The sequence below is a fragment of the Dermacentor andersoni genome, chromosome 3, assembly GCF_023375885.2.
Source record: "Dermacentor andersoni chromosome 3, qqDerAnde1_hic_scaffold, whole genome shotgun sequence".
Taxonomy (NCBI): Eukaryota; Metazoa; Arthropoda; class Arachnida; order Ixodida; family Ixodidae; genus Dermacentor; species Dermacentor andersoni.
Window position 1 is genome coordinate 4,178,792 of NC_092816.1, and position 23,073 is coordinate 4,201,864.

The window sequence follows — 23,073 nt, forward strand, 5'->3', positions numbered from 1 at the left end:
AATCTTTCTCACCATGGCGAGTAGCTCAGTTTCCCACTTCTTAGGTTCGACTGAAAACTTTGGCCCTTGGGACAGGACACTGCACACATCGTCAGGTAGAACGACATCTCCGACAGTGTGTACATAGCTGTGCTTCCCGGGCGGCCTCGGTGATAGACACGCACGAAGCCTTGGTAGGGTTTGTTGCCATAGGAAGTCCGTCGTCCGGTGGATCAGGCAGGAGTACTGCATCAAGTTTGCTGTCGCGCAGCGGGGTTCCATACTGTTCCATAGGCATTCTCTGTATAAAAAGGCGTGTCGTTGCCACTCAGACCTCAGAAGTTTCCAGACCCTTCCTGCGTGGCCGGCCGAAGAGTAGAAACCGCCGAACATCAAGTCTTGAATGTATTTAAACGCTGTTCTTTCTGTAATACTCGGTCCGCCAAACGTGCCTCGCCTTGCTGGCGCTGCTAGCACGTCCGAGGGTGACGCATTGTTGGGTTCACGAAGCGAGTCGTCACAGCGGCGCAGGAGAGGCTGGAAGGTCACTACCCCCACCGGCCGATCGTAACAATACCACATAGGTCGCTTCGATAAAACAAAGCATAGAACATGTCTGCTGGCACCATGATGCTTGACAGAAGGTGGTCGTTAGCAAAGGGAAGCACAGAATGATTGATAACGACCCCCGTATAACAGGAGCCGTGACTTCAATGCCCATATAAAATGTAAACTAAAGTGCAAGTTTTGACAGCTCAGTTTCTAACACAGAACGTGACGTCCCTACATTATATATATATATATATATATATATATATATATATAGGGCCCGCCTAGTAAGGCATGACAGTGCTATGGGAAGGCCACGTATAGTGAGGACTCCTGAAGGGCAGCGCCCATATGAGGAGCGGCGAAGAGAACAGAGACAACAATGTGACCAACGGCGTCATGGTCGTGCCACGGATGCACATCGTGTGTAGGACGCCCAGCGCCCAGCGCGGCAGGCTGATGATTAATGTTGTGAAGCCGAAAACGCGGCCAAGCGACGAAGGTACAATGTAATCAATCGTTTCAATGGGGCAATTTCTAAATTTAAGAAGAAATTTATTGGCACAGAATTTAGATATAGTTGCTCCGTGTGTGATCGACTGAGGTTTCAGGTTAAGTGTATTTCGCCTGTCTCTGATCGACTCTTTGTAAGTGCACGCAGTAGCGAAGCAAACCAAGTCTAAGGTCGTTGAAACGTCCTTGGCTAGTAATTAGGTAAATTGCTTGAGAATGTCGCCATGTGAGTACTTTCAAGCCACGTCGCAATGGGTATTGGTTTTAGATAGGTGTTGTTTACGGCTTCGCTGTCCAACCACCTTCACAGCGTGGATTGGAGCCCAAGTTTCTTTTTCTTTATCATGTTTTTTCTTGCGCGCGCGTTTAAGACCCCAGATGGTCGCCTCCGCTGCTTAATAGCCCCTGTATATGTTTTTTTTTAACTTCGTCAGTGAACTTACGCAGCATAAGGCTGGCGTTTTAGTTACGCACATAGTTTCTTCCTTCAATACAGATAGCCACTTAAAATCCTACGACACTACACAAATAGTATAACGCTTTGCGTCTATAGCATTTCCCCATTTGTGACTCACATTGATCACACAAGTTGAAAGCAACATTCGCTTGTTGCAAACGGCCAACATACTTTCAAATGTGTCACTTTACAGCAGTGCCCATCCGTCCCTTGCGCAGGCATACCGCACGTTCATGGCCCGCTACGAGGGCGAGTCTGAGTTCAGCTCGTTGCCCCGGGTCCGCTTCTCTCAGAACCAGCTCTTCTTCCTCTACTTCGCCAAGGTATTTCGTGCGATATTGATGTGGTCGTGCGGTTCGAATAGAAGCCAATTAATTAAACAAGCTCAACTAATTACACCTTACACTTACTGGACAATAAGACGAAAGTTGCAGCGATGTACAGAGCGCGCTTTCATACAAGGTCGGGGCCATGGCGGCCGCATTTCAATGGAGGCGAAATGCGAAAACACGCGTGTACTTAGGTTTAGGTGCACTTTAAAGAAAGTACCCCAGGTGGTCCAAATTATTCCGGAGTCCTCCACTACGGCGAGCCTCATAATGAGGTCGTGGTTTTGGCACGTAAACCGCATAATTCTTTCTCGCAGGCTCGGAAACCTCGGTACGCCGCGTCTATGGGCGAAGAAGTCCACAACCCAACTCACTTGCAAGAACTGACAATAATTAGGGAAGGGACGCAAATTTAGACACACGCACACGAAGTACACAGGACGAGCGTCACTGCCAAATGTATTATTAGACCTCGAAACTTGCTTGTATGTATTGCGCACACAATCTCAAGGACATGCGCTGAACCGCATTAGGAAACAGATAATGTTTTTCCGATTTTCATGCCACAAATTTTAATAACGCTTCCTCGCCGATACACGGTTACATATATCTCCATTTTCTTTGTGTGATAAGGTTTTAAAAGATTCCTCGCAATTTTTTTATTGCTTTCCCCAAAAATCTCTATATCTGAGAAGCACGGCTCACATCTGCAGGAAACACAATGCGCGTGCGAGTTCGCACCCTTTCGATTCGCACTACTAGCGCACGTCCCCTTGCACAGTCATTTACGCATCGGCCATAGCTTGTAATATGGAGGACTTGACACAATGACAGAGGTACACGATATTGTCCCGTTGTAGTGACGATGAATCATCATCATCATCATCATCATCAGCTTATTTTATGTCCACTTCAAGACGAAGGCCTCTCCCTGCGATCTGCAATTACCCTTCTCCTGCGCCAACCGATTCCAGCTAGCGCCTGCGAATTTCTTATTTTCATCACCCCACCAATCCTTCTGCCGTCCTCGACTGCGCTTCCCTTCTCTTGGCACCCATTCTGTAACCCTAATGGTCTACCGGTTATCTAACCTACGCATTACATGACTTGCCCAGCTCCATTTCTTTCTCTAAATGTCAACTAGAATATCGGCTATCCCTGTTTGCTCTCTGATCCACACCGCTCTCTTGCTGTCCCTTAACGTTATGCCTAACATTCTTCGTTCCATCGCTCTTTGCGCGGTCGTTAACTTCTCTTCGAGCTTCTTTGTAAGTCTCCAAGTTTCTGCCCCATATGTGAGCACCGGTTGAATGAATTGATTGTACACCTTCTTTTCAATAATAGTGGTAAGATTTTAAGGCAGAAAACTGGGCTAGTTGGTGGTTATTAGAATAAGGGGCATTGCACTAGCCCCTAAAAAAAGACACAGACAGGTACATGAAAAAGACATACCGAATGCTAGGTAAGCTTCCAGTCAGGATTTGACAATGCCTTCCGAATGCGCTCCAGCCCATTCTTATTCTTCTGTAAGTTTCCTTCTGATTATCAGTCTCCCCTGTGAGTAATTAACCTAGGTAAACGTACTCCTTCACACACTCTGGAGGCTGACTGGCGATTCTGAACACTTGTTCTCTTGTCCGGGTATTATTCATTATCTTTGTCTTCTGCATATCAACCTTCAACCCCCATCTTATACTCTCTCTGTTAAGGTCCTCAATCATTCGTTGTAACTCGCCCCCAGTGTTGCTGAACAGGACAATGTCATCTGCAAATCTAAGGTTGCTGAGATATTCGCCGTTGGTCTTTACTCCAAAGCCTTCCCAGTTTAATAGCTTGAATACTTCTTCCAAGCACGTGGTGAATAGCATTGGAGAGATTGTGTCTCCTTGTCTGAGTTTTTTTTTACAGGTATCTTCCTACTTTTCTTCTGGAGCTTTAAGGTATCTGTGGAATCTATATAGATATCTTCCAAGATATTTACGTAGGCATCCCGCACTCCTTGCTTACGTAATGCCTGTATGACTGCTGGTATCTCGAGTGAATCAAATGCGTTTTCGTAAATTTATGAAAGCCATATAGAGAGGCTGATTGTACTCTGCGAATTTCTCGATTGCCTGATTGATGACATGAATGTGATCCATTGCAGAGTATTCCTTCCTGAACCCAGCCTGTTCCCTTGGTCCACTGTTGCCCTTATTCTGTTGGAGATTAGTTCGGTAAATATTTGATATCATACTGGGAGTAAGCTAATGGGCCCATAATTTTTCAGTTCCTTGACGTCTCCCTTTTTGTGGATTAGTATATTGTTTGGGTTCTTCCAGTTTTCTGAGACCCTTGCAGTCAATGATACTTCGTATAAAGAGCCGCCAGTTTTTCAAGCATTGTGTCTCCTCCATTTTTGAATAAATCGACTGTTATTCCATCTTCTCCTGCCACTCTTCCTAGTTCCATGTCTTGCAAGGCCCTCCTGACCTCATGGCCAGTTATAGGAGGAGTTCCTGTATCCTGTTAATTACTACTTTGAATGGGGATATCGTGGCTGCTTTGGGTACTGTACAGGTCAGCACAGACTTCTTCAACTCCTTTGCTATATCTTCGAGATGGCTGATGATATTACCCTGTCTATCTTACAGTGCATGAATTTTGGTTTATCCAATGCCTAGTTTCGTTATCATTGCTTTCAGGCTGGGTCCATCTTTTACTGCTTCCTCAGCCTTTCTCACGTTATATATTCAATTATTTCTTATTTTCTCCTTGTTGAATAGTTTTGATAGTTCCGCGAATTCTATCTGATCTCTTGAGTTGGACACTTTCATTCTTTTTCGTTTCATTATCACGCCTGCTGATACTTGGGAGGCCTAACCTATTGGTTGCCTTGGTGCCTTACCTCCTACTTCAATTGCTGCTTCTGAAGCCAGCCTAGTTACGGTTTCATTCATTGTCTCTATGTCGTCGTCATCTCTCTGTTCTAAGGCTGCGTATTTCTTTGCAAATGCCAACCTGAATTGGTTTGCTTTTACCCTTACTGTGTCTAGGTTAGCGTGTATCCTCTTGACCCATTTTACTCTTTCTCTCTTCAAATTGAGGTGAATCCTAGCCCTCACTAACCTATGATCACTGAACTTTACCCTCCCCAACACTTCTATATCCTGCACTATGCTGGGATCGGTAGAAAGTATGAAATAAATTTAATTTCTTCTTTCACCATTAGGGCTTTTCCAGGTCCACTTTCTGTTGCTACGCTTCCTGATGGAGGTGTTCATTACTCGCAGCTTATTCCTTTCCGAGAATTCTACCAACATCTCTCCTCTGGCGTTTCGAGAATCGACGCCGTAGTTGCCAATTGCTTGTTCACCAGCCTGCTTTTTCCCCACTTTTGCATTGAAGTCGCCCATGACTACAGTATACTCAGTTTGCACTTTTCTCATCGCTAATTCAACTTTTTCATAAAACTGATCTACTTTCTCATCGTCGCGGCTGGATGTTGGAGCGTAGGCTTGTACTACCTTTAATCTATACCTCTTATTAAGCTTGATTACGACTACAGCTACCCTCTCATTAATGCTGTAGAATTCGTCAGTCTTGCCCGCTATGTCTTTATGGATTAGGAATCCTACCCCGTATTGCTTCTTATCTAGGAGACCTCTGTAGCAGAGGACATGTCCATTATTCACTAATGCATAAGCCTCACCAGTTCTTTAGTTTCACTAAGGCCGATGATATCCCAAGCAATGTGTGATAGTTCCTCAAAGAGTCCTGCTAAGCTAGCCTCACTCGACAGAGTTCGCCAATTAAAGGTTGACTTGGTCAGTTTCCATTGGCGGCCTGTCCGGACCCAGAGATTCTTAGCACCCTCTGCTGCGTTACAAGTCTGACCGCCGCCTTGGTCAGGTGCTCCGCAGGTGCTGGGGAATGAGAGCCATGGGTTAATTGTAGAAATCATTCGGGAGGTAGTGGCCGAATACTGGAGAAGGGAAGCCAATTCCTGTTCTGGTGAGAGAGTGTCTTTGTTGAAGCTTAGTGGGCCTTCCTAATTTGGTTGTGCCTGGATTATTAAAGCCCCACTCGCTCACGGCATCTTTTGCCGGTGTCAGGCGTCACTCCAAGCCCAAACCTGCAGATGTTGTGCACTGGAGGAGGTGAATTTCAAGCTCACCATCGTCAAACTAAAAAAAAACTTATAGAAGAATTCGAACTTTCGACTATGGCAACCGAGCATTAGACATAGCTCAGTCAGATAATACCATAGGCGGCGAGGCTACCTTATCACCGACAAGTGCAGCTTAGAGGGCCGTATCTGCCTAAAAACTTTGATTTATCCGCAATAGAGGATATAGAACGATTTCTAAACGGTTCTGGCCTTGTAGTTCCAGAATATCATGTGTGCAGGCGGACGTGAACTCGGCTAGGCAAATCATGCAGGCGTACCGACAACCTTTCACCGTTGCGAATGCAGTGTGCTATAGCAGAGGACGTGGCCATTAGTCAGCACTATATTAGCTTCACCCGTTCTTCTAACCTCAGTAAGGGCAATGATATCCCAAACAATGCCAGATAGTTTCTCAAAAAGTCTTTCTAGGCTAGCTAGCTTTACTCGAGAGGATTCGGGTGCTACGGTGAAGAACACAGTACCAAAACTGTGAATCACGAGACTGTGCCCACAAAAGCTAGTGACACTGAAAGCACAACGATAGCGACCAGCATAGTCGGCGATCGTGGAAAATCTGATCGGCGAATGAGACGTGTCGACTATTTATACATGGCTCAATCAACCTTCTAGCGTAATCTCTGGTGCTCACGTAAGTTCTAGAATGTATATACACCAGTATTCGTGTAGCGCACGGAATATGATTACACGAAGCTCGTCTAAAACATAGGCAGCAAATAGAACCATCGATAGCACTCGAAAAACTTCCGACAAGCCTGTTTCACACCAATTTTCATCGCACTGGAAGTGCGATTTCCGTCGCATACGACGAAAATTGCAGTCGCAGTGTGGACCCTTCTTCAGCTGCGACCAACCGGTTGGTCGCAGCGTCACACCTTCCCAGCGACCGCTACCATTTTCTGTCGAAATTGCGCCGAGAGCTACTTCGTGGTTTGTTTTGGGAAATGACGTCTCGCTCAACAAGTGCAATGTATGGAGACGTCGATTGCCAAATCCGGTGCGTACGCGAAGGGAGAATAAAGAACTTGTGCCGCCACATCCGTTCTCCCATTTCTATGCATCTTTGACACGATATGTAACAAATGAAGTGCGTTCTCAAGTTTGCTTCGTACACGTTTGCAATTTGTGAATCCTACGAGATGTTTGATCACCATGAGACGACATGGCTTTTTGGGGCCGTCACAATTTTCTTTTTTTCAGTAGCCTACAAAAATCGCGCGTACGTAACATTTTAGATAATTACAACCTCGGCAATCCCAAATGGCAAGACAGCAAAGTAACCGAAGTTTCAACATGTGCTGAACGCGGGACAGTTTAGTTGCATTGAATTTCGTGAATTTCCCGATGCATGTTGAAAGGTTATCTTACCTCACCTACTTATTAAATTTGACATGCCAAACGTTCAGGCTATCGTAATGAATTTTCTGCGGCAGCATTAACTCCATGACTTCAATAAACAGCGTCATCAGTTTGTTTTCGAATATTTCATGCACGTTAAGTTGCATTACTTCGATGATGGAGAATGTTCTGTTTTTCCTGCAGGGAAATCGGTAAACCTTAAATATGTGTCGGACTTTGTATCCTTACAGCGTCTGTATTAACCCTTTCTTCAAACGGTAATTAACTATACAGTTAGTAAAAATTATTGGCTTGTTATAGTGGCTCAGTGACAACACATCCTCTTGCATCTTCGTGTAAAACTCGTGCAACAATGCGAAAAGCAGACAACAGCCTCTTCTTATGTAGATAAAACAGTAGAAGACACGCTAAAAAAGTAAATCAAAACTGTGCAGTGAATCCAGTTGCATCCCTTCCTATGTATCTTTGCATCTTTTAAGTATAAAGGGTTCTTGCACGTTCACATGCTAATCAAGTACGCAGAAACAATCATGCCTTAAATGTTTCTAAATAAGGTTGTGATCACAGTTATTAGCGTGTAAACCAATGTAACGATATCCTCTGTGATTACTTCTTTTATAAGTAATGAAGTACAATTCTACTTGCAAGAACATTTCACCCTGGGATCTTAAAAGAAATTTCTGCAGTTCAACTATACACAATATGCAGTTTCTTCAATAAAATGCCATAAATCTTTTTTTTTTTCTATGACACACTCATGCCATTCTGCTGCTGACACAAGTTGAGGGGTTGAATTGTTAGCCGTGGCAGTCGCATTTCGATGCGAGTCATAGGTAAAAAAAAAGCACTTCCATTTAGGTTTAGTCCATCATCCTTAAACTTGAACCCTTAAACTTAAACCCTTAAACTTCCAAAGGCTGTTGCATAAGGCGGGCAAGCACCCTGCACACTCTCGCTGCGCTTCCCTTGCGTAATTCTTTCCAATATTTGGTGAGGGATGTCAATGTTAGTGGTATGCATGCGACATGTAACATGTTTCGAAACTAAGGCTCCCACAAGAGGAGAGACACCCGAGAGCGTGCTGTAGGCGGATAAAGAAGGGGTGCAATTGACTTCCTGTAAGAGGATGACATCAGGAGAGTTCGTGGATGTGGCGATATACTGCTGTAGGGAACCTCGTTTGTGGCGGTATCCCCTACAATTCCACTGCCACACCACTAGTTTATCCGCGTTGCGCGGCGCCATCACCATGAGAGAAAGCAGGAGGTCGTGCATAGGGATGCGGGCGCCGGGTGCCCACATTTGAAGGTTGCGACCGAGAGCCTTGGTAGGAAAGCCCGCTTTCGTTGTTACCGCTAAGCTGAGGAACTTGCATGCGTGCGAAAGTGTACTCTATACATGATTTCACTTGCTCTGTAATTCCTATTCGAAGGTCCTCCATTTGGCGTTCTATTCTGTCCAAAGCCGCCTGCATACTAGTGCTCTTGTCTGCCACCAGCGCGTCCATTTGCTTTTGCAGGCGCTCAAGGCGCGCCTCCATGTCATGACGTAGGCGGGCTATTTCTATTAGAGGATCGGGAGTTGATAACGAATTGGTAATAGGGGAAGGGGTAGGGAGAGATTTACAGCGCGGAGCGAGCTGTGGGGGACCATATGCCCGACCTACCTCCCGAGGCGCCTCCATTGCTGTTTTCTTCTCCGGGGTCCGCTGCACCACTGAAGGGACCAGGGTCACCTTGGCTGGGGCGTTGGTCTGCAGGGCCTTCTTGTAGGGTTGTTGGGAAGATGGGGAAGGAGGGCGCTTCTCCATGAGTCGCACCGGTGCCTCGCGGGATCGGGACCGAGACTTGGAGCGTGTCCGTAACTTGCGACGGGATCTCGAACGGGTCTCCGACCGGACTTGTTTGGTCTCCTTGGTTGGGGCGCGTGACGTTCGGGTCTCCGCCGTATCTGTAGTTATAGTCGGGTCGCTGGAGGGTTGGAGTTCACGCTCCTCTTTGTCGAGAGCTTTCCGCACCCAAGCTTTGTTCAGTGTCTGCCTAGCACGCCGCGGGCAGTTTGGATCCGTTGTAAGGTGGGTCCCGTCACAGGATCAGCAGTGTGGGGTGCACGGATGCGACAGGGTGGGGTTGTCAGTCCCGCACGTTGCGAAAATGACCACGAGCGACGTAAGACAGTAATCAGCCCAATGGCGGAGCTTGTGACACATCTTGCAAACCAGTTGGCGGGGCCGATGGGGGTAGCAGCGGAGTTCTGCCCCATAGAAACGCACGTAGCGAGGCCCTTTAAGTCCTTCAAATGTTACCAACGCAATGTTGGTTTGCCCCATGATTCATGCTTGAAGTATTTGAGTTCCAGGAGCCAAAATTCATCCACTAGCTTGGAAGACGGTGTACCGGGCAAAAAACCAGGAACAATTCCCTTGCATGAGTTGTCTGGGGCCGCAATTTATGTTGTGATGGGACAGACCCGCTGACCACGGTTCAGCTCCCTCACCTTGTACAATGCGTCGGCTACGTGTGACTGGGGTGTGCTGATGATTGCCAGGTCCTGCTGAGGTCGCAGTCGGAATATGATGTCCTGACGATCCTCGGTGGTCAAGCCGGCTGCACTCCAAAGAACACTGGCGAGTTCTGGGCGCATCCACTTATCGAGACAAAGTCCTGCGTGAGGCCGCAGAATTATCTTTTCATCGTGCAAATGAAGTTGAGGCAGGTTCTGATTCCGACTGCGCTTGCGTACGGTAAGCTGACAGGCGTCCGGAATGCTCAGGATGTTCTCGGAGGGTTGCGTCTTAGCGTGCGTTTGACCGATGCGTCGCCTATGTATGACTGTCTTCCAACAGCCACCTGCGTCGTCGTCAGTTTTGTCGTCGTAAATGTTCCGGGCAGCATCTTCCTCCATCCTTTCCCCTCTCGGAGTGTCCACCTCTCGTTGTTGGGAGGGTAAATTGGCGACGATGGGATCGGCGGCCAGTCCCGCAGTATCCACCTCGGGCGTCTTCGTTGTTGCCGAGGAACGCGCGGCGGCGTTCTCCGTCAGCCGATTGCGTCTCGTGCACGTTGGAAAATGACGTTGCGGTAGATAAATGCTCCATCATAACAGAGAGGTGAACTGGCCGCAGGCCCTTTGCACGCCCGTTTAGAACGTGGGCATCGGAAGAGCTGGTCGCTTGGCGCTCTTGGTTCATGGTGTAGAAAACACGCCAAGGAAGCTATGGCCCCGGCAGGGACAGCCGCGTTGGAACTGCTTCAGAGCTGTAGAGGCGCGGGGAGCGACAAAAAGTCTCGGGAAAAAGGCGGTCGGTGGGAAACGGCAAGAAAGGCGCTTCCCATATGACTCCCGGCGAAAGCGGCCCGGGTAAGGGCGGTTGGGGAAGGATGCATCGTCTCTGTGGTTGCAGAGCGCGCCGACGACACGTCCGTTCCCTTCGGCTGACTGATTGGAACCCGGGGTCTTCTAAGATCTCTCTTAAGAGGTGAACAGGGAAAGCCTACTCTCCCTCCTCTTATCATTCGCCTCTTTCTCATTGCCCCTTCTCTTTCTCTTCTTTCCTTTAGTCATTACTGCTCACTACTAAGCATTTTTGGTCATTTGTAATCAATTATGGTCATTAAAAGCCGTCGTTAGACATGTTGGTCATATCCTAGTCATTTGTAGTCATTACAACTCATTTCAGTCATTATTAATCATTACAAGTCATTTCAGTCATTATTAGTAATTACTGGTCATTACTAAGCATTTTAGTCATTTCTAATGAATTGTAGTCGTTAGAAGTTGGCGTTAGACATAGTGGTCATTTCATACTGTTAAGAACGGCCCACTGAAGTGCAAGTTTTGCCAGCCAGTTGCGACAGCGGCGGCAACTTTTCTTGGAACGCCACCGTTACGCTCTAGCCTCGTCGCCATTGTGACCGAATGCGATCGGCGGACCAACTATTGTTACTGAGCCCGCCACCGCCGACCTGGTCTGCCGCGAGTGGGGGAGTGCCCGCGGGAACGTCTACAGAGGCCTCTTCCCACGCGCCGTTCAAGACGCAGGACAATGGACACCACGGCGGCCGCGCTGCGGGGGTCAGCTCCGAGTTCTACGAAGTCCGTCTGACGTCGGTTCCGGACCGTGAACCTACGCGGAAGTGTGTGTGTGTGTGTGTAAGCCCTCGCGCTAAGACTTTTTCTCACCTTGGGATCGAGGGAGGACCGAGTGTTTATAAACCGCTGTTTTGTGCGGTTGCTCAGTGCACTTTCTCTCGCAGTCATGCTAGGCTGATGAACTGCAACGTCCTTATGTAGATACTGTCAATAAACCCATATTCCTCGTTCTCGACTAGAAGCAGTCCTTCCCTTCAACAACGTCCTCAGCGCGGATAAGTTGGACGACGGCATGGGCCAGCTACCTTCTAATTCATGCCCGACTCCAATCTTGACAACTGATTACGAGCGATGGGATTGAGCCCCCAATCCTAACAACTGCATGTCAGCGCTGGTATCGCCCTACAACTCTTACGATACTCATCACTAGTCATTAGAAGTCATTTCAGTCACTAATCGTCATTACTGCTCACTTGTAAGCATTTTTGGTCATTTGTATTCAATTGTGGTCATTACAAGCCGTCGTTAGACATATTGGTCATTTCGTAGTCATTAGTAGTCATTACAAGTACTTATTAGTCATTACTAGTCATTATTAACCTCTGCCAATCTCTATTATTACGTTATCTTTCACTAACTGTCACTATCAATCATTTTTAATTCTTTAAGTTATCTTTAATCTGTCTTCATATGGCGTGATGACGCTTCGGTGGACACTCCGGCGATCAGGTCTGCTGGCTCACTGCAACTTCACCATGAGCCTAGAAAGGCTTTCGCCTTAAAAAGGAAGCTTTAGCTCGGGTGCTCCTATCTAAATACCTGTAAAAGGAGAATTCGTTTTTCTCGGCAACCACTGCACCAAATTTCACGAAGCTTGTTGCCTTTAAAAGAAAAACTTAAAATCTAGTGACTGTTGGTTTCGAATTTTTTATTTATATCCTTAATTTTTTATTAATAATTGGCAACAATAAAAAATGTTCAGAAAAGTAACTATCAAGTTTACAACTCTGTAACTCAGCAACAAAAAAGGATAATACAAATCTGTGAATTGCATCTAATAGCACATCTAAAGCGCACAAAATTGATATGCTATACATGAATCTAAAAAAATTTAGTATTATGGAAATATAGCTTTTGCACCACCTTTGTAACCAACGTAACAAAATGACATACCAAATTTGTCCGCTTTCAATGTTCTAATGGATGCCGTGTACAGAACTGCGATATCTGTTTTTTATGCAGAATTATGAATTTGTAAACTTCCTTCTATTTTTTTCGAACGTCCGAATTTTTGAACATTCTTTTAACAATATCCACGACCTAAATCGAAATTGCGCTTCCAACAGTCACTAGAATTTAACTTCTATCTCAAATGCAACAAATTTCATTAAAATCGGTCCAGTGGCTGTCTCAGAAAAATGTTTTTGCGTTTTACATGTATTTGAATAGGCCGCGTTGGAGTTGGGCCCGAGCTAAAGCTTCCTCTTAATAATTGCAATATTGCTCAGAAGTGGCGCATACCCAGGGTCAGAACAGCAGCTAAAATGAAGTAGATCGAAACAGATGGCAATCTGGCGAAGCCACGGCCTCTGACTATTGTGCACACAAGTGGAGAGGCGCATGAGTGGTGTCAAGTATGTCAAGTGGAGGCGACTCACCTGCGAACGGGCATTGATTGTTGTTATGACTGACATGAATGCATGCGTGGGGAATGTGTGCAAGTGTGCAGACACTGAACTAGCTGCCACTGTGGTACTTATAACATTGACAACGTACTTTTTCTAACATGGACCTCAAAAAAAATATTTCACATCATCAGCTTGATGTAGCACTTGTCGGGCCGCACAATCTTTGCAGTACAGTATTGACACGTGGACTTTTACGGTTGAGCGCTACTCACCGTCTAACGAATTTTACCGCTCAGCGCGGGATGCGCCCGCTTGTATCGGAAGTTTCTCGAATCTCATCGATGGTTCGGTTGTCACCGAAGCTTGCTTAATCTGGTTGCATGTACGACGCGAATTGTGCACAACTTTCTGGAAGACACGCGGGCACCACCAACTACTCAGGAACCTTCGATGACTCGTGTATAAAAGCCGACGCGCTTGACCGGCAGATCAGATTTTTGACGATCGCCGGCTGTGTTCGCCGCTGTCGTTCTTCCTTGAGTGCAGCCTGTTTTTGAGGGCACAGGCTCACCCAATAAAACGCTAGTTTCATCGCTCACAGTTTTGCTGCCTTCTTCACCGTCGCTAGCGCGAGACATCTGGTGCAGGCGCTTTTCGTTCATGTACCGGACGCTCCCGACAAGCCGTGATCCAAGCCCGGACCGCAAAGGCAACGCCTGCTACAACATTTGCCACCGGAGCACGGAGTTCTACCCGAGATGACCAAGAAGATTGTGGCCGCCAAGACAGCCCCAATGTCAGCCGCAGCGTCCGCCATCATTCTGCAACAGCCCAGGGAGCCCCCGACCTTCCGCGGATCATCGTTTCAGGACCCGGAAAACTGGCTGGGAACATAGGAAAGGGTCGCTGCTTTCAACAACTGGAACTCCGACGATAAGCTGCAGCATGTGCACTTCGCCTTAGAAGACGCCGCCAGGACGTGGTTTGAGAACCGGGAATTGACCCTGACTACTTGAGACCTGTTCCGCAACGGCTTCCTGCAGAGCTTCACGAGCGTCCTGCGAAAAGAGCGAGCCCAAGCTCCACTCGAAACCCGCATGCAGCTGCCGAACGAGAACGAGAACACCGCAATCTTTGCGGAAGAAATGGTTCGCCTCTTTCGCCACGCCGATCCCGACATATCTGAAGAAAAAATGTTCGGTTCTTGATGCGAGGTGTGAAAGAACAACAATTCGCCGGATTGATACGCAATCCACCCAAGACTGTCGTTGAACTTGTTTCGGAGGCCACAACGATCGAGAAGGCGCTTTAAATGCGTACCAGGCAATACAAAAGCCGTGCGCTCACAACAAACGGCACCGAACCTCAAGCTCTGGGCGCCGATGACCTGCTCGAGGCAATAGGAGCGGTCGTACGGGAAGAGCTGCAAAAGTTGTGCCTCAAGTCGCAGCCTCAGGTGGCCTCGATCACTGACATAGATAAAAAAAGAGTTTCAGCTGTCACTAAAACTGCCAGAAGTTCCGGCATCACCGCATCCCCAGCCGGAAGCGATCACCTACGCCGCCGTCGCCTCCGTCAAAGACCCCTTCAGCGAACGCGCCATGGCCCCGCAACGCCGCACTTCCGTCATCCACCGCCGCCGCCGCCGCCGCCAGCACGCCCGCCCGTCGACCAGCAACGCTACCCGAGGAAGACAGACATTTGGCGCGCCCCCACCACCGCCCGCTCTGCTATCATTGCGGGAAAGCCGGACATGTCTACCGCCGATGCCCATACCGCGAAATGGGAGGCGATGGTTCGCGATCAACGCTCCGGAGGCCGCAGCAGGGTGAATGCCCTCGTGATATCGCCGACTACCTCGCCGCCACTCAGTGGAGCCCTCGATGACCGTCCCGTTCGCCGTCTCCAGGCCGCTACCTGTCACCGCAGCGCCGACCATACACTGGCCCAGCCTGGGGCCGGTCCGTCAGTCCATATCCGGAAAACTAAAAGCAGCAACCCATGGAGGTGCGGTTCCTGTTCGTTGAAATGCCGAAGATCCTCCGCTGCCGAGGAAGACGCCGAAGACACTGCCTAGATGACATAACGACACGCCGCCATACCGACGAAGCCTGGAAGCAAAGAATGCACCGACCTAGGACCTGACGACGCGGCGCACCAGTCACATGTCGACGCGACGCAGCCGTCATCCGACACCAAGACGTAACTGCAACGCAAAATAAAGAGCCACGGACCTCGACGTAATGCTCGACGGCCACACAACCACTGCGTTAGTAGACACAGGAGCCGACTACTCCGTCATGAGTGGACCCTTCGCCGCCAAGTTGAAGAGAATTAAGACTGCGTGGAAAGGCCTCCAAATTCAGACCACTGGAGGACACCTAGTAACGCGGACTGGAATCTGCACTGCAAGAATTACAGTTCCTGATCGGACCTACACTGCCACCTTCGTTATCCTGCAACAGTGTTCACGAGACGTCATTCTCGGCAATGACTTCCTGAACCAACACGGCGCAATCATCGACCTGATCTCAAAGCCAATAGCGCTATCCGAAGATCAAGCGGTACCGCTGGAGAGTGCTCGCAGTCGTCATGCCTTGAGTGTACTTGGACCAATTGAGCATCCCGCCTAGCTCCAGCATTGTCATTTCCTAGGCAGTGGAACACCTGCAGACGTAGGCGTCATCGAAGGTGATCAACGTCTACGGCTCGACCGTGAAGTTAGCACCGCAAGAGGGATCGCTCGACTGCACGGATGGAAAGCGAAAGTGATGCTGACAAACTTCAGCCAAGAGTTAAGCACATAAACAATGGCACGACGATCGCATACATCGAGAAAATTGTGGAAGCCAGTCATGCATTTGTCCTCTCAGATTCTGCCGCATCTACCCCGAAGACTATAGTTCCCGAACGCGACTTCGACATAAATCCAAGTCTCCCCATGAGCAAGCAGCAACGGCTCAGAAGTATTCACCGACGATACAAAGACTGCATTTCGACGTCATCGAGGATTCGACATACACCACTTGGAAAGCATCGCATAATAATCGAACAGTGCGCTCAACTACTCTGCCAGAGCACTTACCGAGTTTCGACGCGAGAACGTGAAGCTATACGGCAACAAGTCGAAAAAATGCTGCACGACGTCATCCAGCCGTCGAAAAACCCGTGGGCGTCTCCTGTAGTCTTGGTGAAGAGGACGGAATCCGGCATTTCTGCGTCGATTATCGTCGACTGAACAAGACCACGAAGAAGAAAATATACGCCCTCCCACGGATAGACGACGCATTGGATCGGCTCGGCAACGCAAAATACCTCTCCTCGATGGATCTCAAGACGGGCTACTGGCAAATAAAAGTCGACGAAAGGGTTCAAGAAAAGACCACCTTCATCACGCCAGACGGCCTCTACGGTTTCAAGGTCATGCCATTCGTACTGTGCTCGGCGCTTGCAATGTTCCTGCGCTTTATGGACAAGGTACTAGCAAGATTGCAGTGGCAGACCTGTCTTGTCTGCATGGATAATGTCGTCGTCTTCGCCTGCAATTTCGACGATCACGTTGGCTGCTTGCGACAGTACTAGAGGCCATCAAGTCATCAGGGCTCCCTCTGAAGCAAGAAAAGTGCCGCTTCTCTTACGATTAGCTTCTGTTATTGGGCCACGTCATACGCAGACATAGACTCCTCGCCGATCGCAGAAGACAGCTGCCATCGCAAAGTTCCAGCATCCCAACGACAAGAAGGCAGTGCTTAGATTCCTTGACATGTGTGCCTACTACAGGCGCTTTGTCAAGGATTTTTCACGCACCGCTGAGCCGTTGACACATCTAACTAAATGTGATGTCGAGTTCAAGTGGGTAATGCCGCAGGCCGACGCACTTGAAGAAAAGCGACGCATGCAGTCGCCGCCGGTACTTGCGCACTTGGACGAGTACGCAGATATAGAAATCCCCAATGGCGCCAGGAGCCTAAGCCTCGGTACCGTCCTAGTCCACTGAAAAGACGGACTTGAACAGGTGATAGCTTTCTCTAGCCGGTCGCTGTCTCAAGCGGAAGGAAATTATTCCACGACCCGAAAGGAATGCCTCGCACTCATTTGGGCTACAGCAAAATTCCACCCTTACCTAATGGCAGGCCGTTCAAAGTCAACGACCATCACGCGTTGTGTTGGCTAGCGAATTTAATGGACTCTACAGGACCCCTGGTGCGGTGGAGCCTGCGACTGCAAGAATGTGACATCACTGTAATCTACAAGTCCAGACGAAAACACCATGATGCCGGTTGCCTATCACGCGCCCCGCTTGACACGCAACCGGAAGATGTCGAGGGTGACGACTCTTTCCTTGGAATAATAAGCGCGGAAGACTTCGCTGAACAGCAAAGAGTAGACTTGGAGCTAAAAAGCTTCGTCGAGTATTTGGAAGGGAGCACCGACGTTGTCCCTAGGGCACTTAAGCGAGGATTTTCTTCGTTCTCGCTTCAGAACAATCTACTCGTAATGAACTGCTTACCAGTCCGCGCCAACTACCGTCTTTTTGTTCCCTCAGTGCTGCACACTGAAGTACTACGCGCCCTACATGACGATCCAACCGCTGGGCGTCTCGGATTCTCCCGGACGCTATCGAGAATACAGGAAAAGTGTGACCACCGACGTCGCCCGTTGCATCGAGGCATGCCGAGACTGTCAGCGACTCAAGACACCACCAAAAAAGCCGGCGGGATTACTACAGCCAATTGAGCCTCCTTACCGACCATTTCAGCAGATCAGGGTTGATTTGTTAGGACCCTTTCCGACGTCAACATCCTGAAATAACTGGATCGTCGTAGTGACGCGCCACCCTAACCCCTTCGCTGAAACGAAAGCTCTGCCGAAAGGTAACGCAGCCGAAGTGGCGAAATTCTTCGTCAAGAACATTCAGCTGCGACATGACGCCCCAGAAGTCCTCATCACAGACAGAGGAATGGCCTTTACAGCGGAGCTCACGCAAGCCATTCTGCAATACAGCCAGACAAGCCACAGGAGGACAATTGCGTTCCACCCGCAGACGAATGGTCTTATGGAGCGCCTGAATAAGACCCGTGCCGCTAACAATATACGTCGACTTCGAACACAAGACCTGCGTTGCCGTCCTGCCGTACGTAACCTTCGCTTACAACACGGCGATGCAAGAAACACAGATCAAGGTGGTTTACGGCAGGAACCCGACAATGACTCCCGACGCCATGCTGCTGCGCGTCACCGATGAAGAGAATCTTGACGTCGCCACCTATCTCCAGCACGCCGAAGAAGCCCGACAGGTCGCCCGCCTGCTGATCAAGAACCAACAGAGAGCCGACAGCCAACACTGCAACCTTCGACGGCGCTACGTCCAGTACCAGCCCAACGACAGTGTTTGCGTTTGGACCCCAATACGCCGCCGAGGACTTAGCGAGAAGCTTTTGCGCCACTATTTCGGACCCTACAAGATCATCCCACGCATTGGCGCACTCGACCATGCGGTCGTGCACAGCGGCGCCGCTCACGACCTGAAGTAGTCCATGGTAGTAGAGTTAAGCCGTTCTACCGGCGGTGACGAAATTCGGGACTTTGCATACCTGAACTTTGGACTTTCTTCTTGAACTGTGTTACTTTGGACTTTGTTGTTTTGTTACCTTTATTTAATAAGTGTCCTTTTGTGTTTCGTTCTCCTGTTATGTTTGTAGCATTGGGACGATGCTTTTGAGAGGGAGAATTGACACGTGGACTTGTTCATCTTTTACGGGTGAGCTCTTTTCACCGTCTAACGAATGTTATCGCTCAGCGCGAGACGCGCCCGCATGTACGGGAAGTTTGTCGAATGTTATCGATGGTTCAGTTGTCACCGAAGCTTGTGTAATCTGGTTCCATGTGCGACGCAAATTTTGTAGAACTTTCTGGAAAACACGCGGGTGCCACCGACTACCCTGGAAGCTTCGATGACTCGTGTATAAAAGCCGACGCGCTTGACCGGCAGATCAGATTTTCGACGATTAAAAAAAAAATTAAATTATGGGGTTTTACGTGCCAAAACCACTTTCTGATTATGAGGCACGCCGTAGTGGAGGGCTCCGGAAATTTCGACCACCTGGGGTTCTTTAACGTGCACCTAAATCTAAGTACACGGGTGTTTTCGCATTTCGCCCCCATCGAAATGCGGCCGCCGTGGCCGGGATTCGATCCCGCGACCTCGTGCTCAGCAGCCTAACACCATAGCCACTGAGCAACCACGGCGGGTGATTTTCGACGATCGACGGCTGTGTTCGCCGCTGTCGTTCTTTGAATGCAGCTTGTTTTTGATGGCACAGGTTCGCCCAATAAAACGCTAGTTTCGTCCCTCACAGTTTTGCTGCTTTCTTCACCGTCACTACCGTGTAAAATAAGATAGATAGATAGATAGATAGATAGATAGATAGATAGATAGATAGATAGATAGATAGATAGATAGATAGATAGATAGATAGATAGATAGATAGATAGATAGATAGATAGATAGATAGATAGATAGATAGATAGATAGATAGATAGATAGATAGATAGATAGATAGATAGATAGATAGATAGATAGATAGATAGATAGATAGATAGATAGATAGATAGATAGATAGATAGATAATAAAATCGTGGCAATATGTAATAAGGACCCTGAAATCGTTGGATATGCGAAAGAGCTATAGACAACTAACATACTGCCATTTAAGAACAAATATCGCTAAAAAACCAGCTCTTTTTTCATGCAAGAAGGTATGATTAGTGTACAGTTTTATGACAGTTGTGCCAAAAGTAGAAATGCCTGTAAGCCGAATTTGGGGCTATTTGGTCATATGTGCGTGTGCGTGCGTGCGTGCGTGCGTGTGTGTGTGTGTGTGTGTGTGTGTGTGTGTGTGTGTGTGTGTGTGTGTGTGTGTGTGTGTGTGTGTGTGTGTGTGTGTGTGTGTGTGTGTGTGCGCGCGTGCGTGCGTGCGTGCGTGCGTGCGTGCGTGCGTGTGTGTGTGTGTGTGTGTGTGTGTGTGTGTGTGTGTGTGTGTGTGTGTGTGTGTGTGTGTGTGTGTGTGTGTGTGTGTGTGTGTGTGTGTGTGCGCGCGCGCACGCATGCCATTCTGTTTTATGATGATGTGTCCAAATTTCTCTGTTCATAGTGTCTTCTTTCGTGATCAGATGTGCCATACCTCTCCGAGGTGCGGCATGGTGAGATAGCCACTTATTGCATACCTTTGTGAGCATTTCTCGATATGTCCGATTAAAAAAATTAAGTGTCCTGTGGCTCTTCTTTTGGGCAGAGCTGGTGCCACACCAGACGTCGTATTTACGAGTCGTACTACATCGAGGATGCCAATCAACCACCACCCGAACTCAGGTGAGAGGCCCAGCTGCCTCCAAGTGCAACCGGTTTGGAAGCAACTTATTACATTTGAAAGAAGTGATATGTCTAGGTCCTCGACGCTTTTAAACACATATACAAAAATCAGTAAATTAAGAAGAGGACAGCTTAAAAGTAGAGACGCTTTTTTTTCGTATTTGCTCGAGTGTCGTGCGCGAATTGCGACAATGACATCTGGGGACTTTCGTTTCGCGGAATCTGCCTTTCCATGGGTATTATAGTACCACGGAGGAGAACGCGCTTTGCTCCGTTTGTCCCTAACCGAACTACACTAGGTGACCATGGATGAATAGTGTGGAATAAGTTCTCTCTCCGCTTATGTTTCGTGGTGGCGTTCACTATCCGGTTCTCTTCAGGAGCGAAAGCGGGATGGCTTGCTCCGTGCAAGATGCTTTTCTTGCGATAGCAATTGTATGGACGCTCCATTTATGCCGTGGCGGTCGCCGCGATGTTCCGTAGAAATTAAGGGCGACAACACCGTCGCCGCGTGCCCTACGCTGTATATGCGAGTGAAAGCTTGCGAGGGGAGCCGATGATTGGCGACTCAACCTCGCCCGCGCGATAGGGAGAAGAGGGGAAAGGAAGCGCGCCGTCTTCCGTCGCGCGCAAGACACCCAACGTTGCGAGGCACCAGGTGGCGGGGAGGGAATGAGGCGGCGTTCTACTCCAGCTGCAACTGCTTGTGTAGCGGCTACGCGTGGTCGCGCGGCCGTATCTTGAAAGCAATCAGCTTTGGGTAGACGGATGGTAGAGTTAGCTGCGTCGACGGCTCGTAGCTTTGTGCGTGCTGCGTTTTCTCGGTGCTTAGTTTGCGTTGAAGCACTACACAGCGCGAAGGTGACTTCGCTCGCTGCTGCTGCCGCGCTTGCTCACGCTAGCCTTTCGACAGCGAGTGTCCGCGGTCGTCGAGTGTGATGTGTTCATGTTCGCTGTGCGCGCTGACACCATGCCTGTTAATTTAGTTAGCAAGCGAATATTTACAAGTTGATACGGCCGTTAAAGGTGCTATCCTTACTTCGTATAGCTGTCTGCTAGTTCGCTAACGCACTCCATGCTTCGCCTTTATAGCGAAACTGCGCCTTATGTCTCTACCGGCGGCAGCCGAGATGTGCGCAGCAATGGGGCCCAGTCGGTCTACCGGTTTGTGCTGCCACAGGTGCCTTCACACAACGACACGAAAAACTGTTTTTGCACTGCGATGTTGCCTGGTGACCGTACCGCATTGGTGATTTTCAAGCACCGCTGGCGAAGCTCACTGTCCAAAAGGTGAGTGGGATTAACCCCTATCAGATGGGCCACGTCTAGCTGGAGAAGCTCCGCATCGCTCATGCTAAGGAAATGTTGGTCCGAGCAGAAGGTGTTGAAGTGAAGGGACACTACTGCCCGGTGATAAGGCCCGTGAGATCACCGCAAATGTTCATTGGATCCCGTGCCACGAGACCAATGAAGATCTATGCAAGGCTTTAAGTGAGTTTGGCAAACTGACTGATATCCGTCCCGTAGAGCGGGCTGCTGTGGTCATCAGGCTTGCGGAATCCTGTGTCGTGCGGATGGTGGTTCGAGATAGGGCCACCCATGAATCGCCACAAGATGTGTTAAAGTTTAGTGAAGGAGTTGCGCTCCTGCTTGCACCAGGTCGAATTCCGACATGTTTTCGCTGCAAGCTCAAGAGACACATGCGTCGCGACTGTCGAACGCTGCAGTGCAACAAGTGCCGCCGACTGCGTCCCACTGTACGCAAGAGTGGCTGGCAGAAACGAAGCGGATACAGCCTCCTTATGGACAAAGAAGAGGCAGAGAACACAACGAACTCACCGCAAACACTAGTCCCGCCAAGACGACAGAGATGAGCCGAGCCAAAATGGTAGACTGCGACACTGCTCGAGTCACTACGGCCACTACACAGGTAGAGAAGAGGAAGTTCGTGAACAAGACCCCAGCAAGATGCCGGCAGCAGCCGAGGTGTCAAACGGCGTGATGGGTGCCGAACAGGCCACGACAAAAAAAGGGCGCACTACCTGGCCAGTGGCGGAACCGTTCGGTGCACGAGTGGCAAGTCACAGTCGGGAAGAAAGGGAAGTACGCTACCGTCTCCTGGTCAGCTTCGCTTCCCCACGCCGTAGAGGACTCTACGCCAGGGCCTTCGGGGCTCGTTCCGGGTAGGGTGCCTGAATACCATGTCTCAGCGCTGGCATCGAGGCAGTAAGCGCGCCGCTGTCCGTGCGCTTTCGCATTCACGATGGCTCCACTTTGCAACTCCCTACAAGTTGCCACACCTAACGTGCGAGTGCTCGACAGCAAGAGACAGTTGTAAAAGGCAGTTGCTCGACAGGTGCTAAAAGCGCCTTGTCCTGTCTTTTGTTCCTTCTTAGTGTGTCGTTACCGTTGGCGCTTCATTATTTGAAAGATTTGAAGGCGATAACAGCTGAAGCGGTTGATGCTGGAAAGGAGTTGGGCATTGTAGCCGTGCAGGCAACAAAAGTAGAATGTGAAAGCAAGACCGAAGGCATATTGTACCTTTCTGCGAATAGTCCAGCGTTTGTTAGCCACGTGGTCGCAACTTTAGCAGATTGCGTTTTATTTTTGCGAAAGAGTAGGCAAGG

At 48.9% G+C, this 23,073-nt stretch overlaps 1 protein-coding gene across 1 annotated transcript in view; it reads left to right on the plus strand.

Moving 5' to 3' along the window:
* The first annotated feature begins 1,722 nt into the window (after positions 1-1,722).
* Positions 1,723-23,073, plus strand: part of LOC129382158 (endothelin-converting enzyme-like 1) — a 46,869-nt gene continuing 25,518 nt past the window's right edge. Inside the window, exons 1-2 of the mRNA XM_055065659.1 lie at positions 1,723-1,821; positions 20,370-20,446. Of these exons, the coding sequence (XP_054921634.1) occupies positions 1,732-1,821; positions 20,370-20,446 (167 nt within the window). The 5' untranslated portion in view covers positions 1,723-1,731. The remainder of the gene's footprint in view (positions 1,822-20,369; positions 20,447-23,073) is intronic.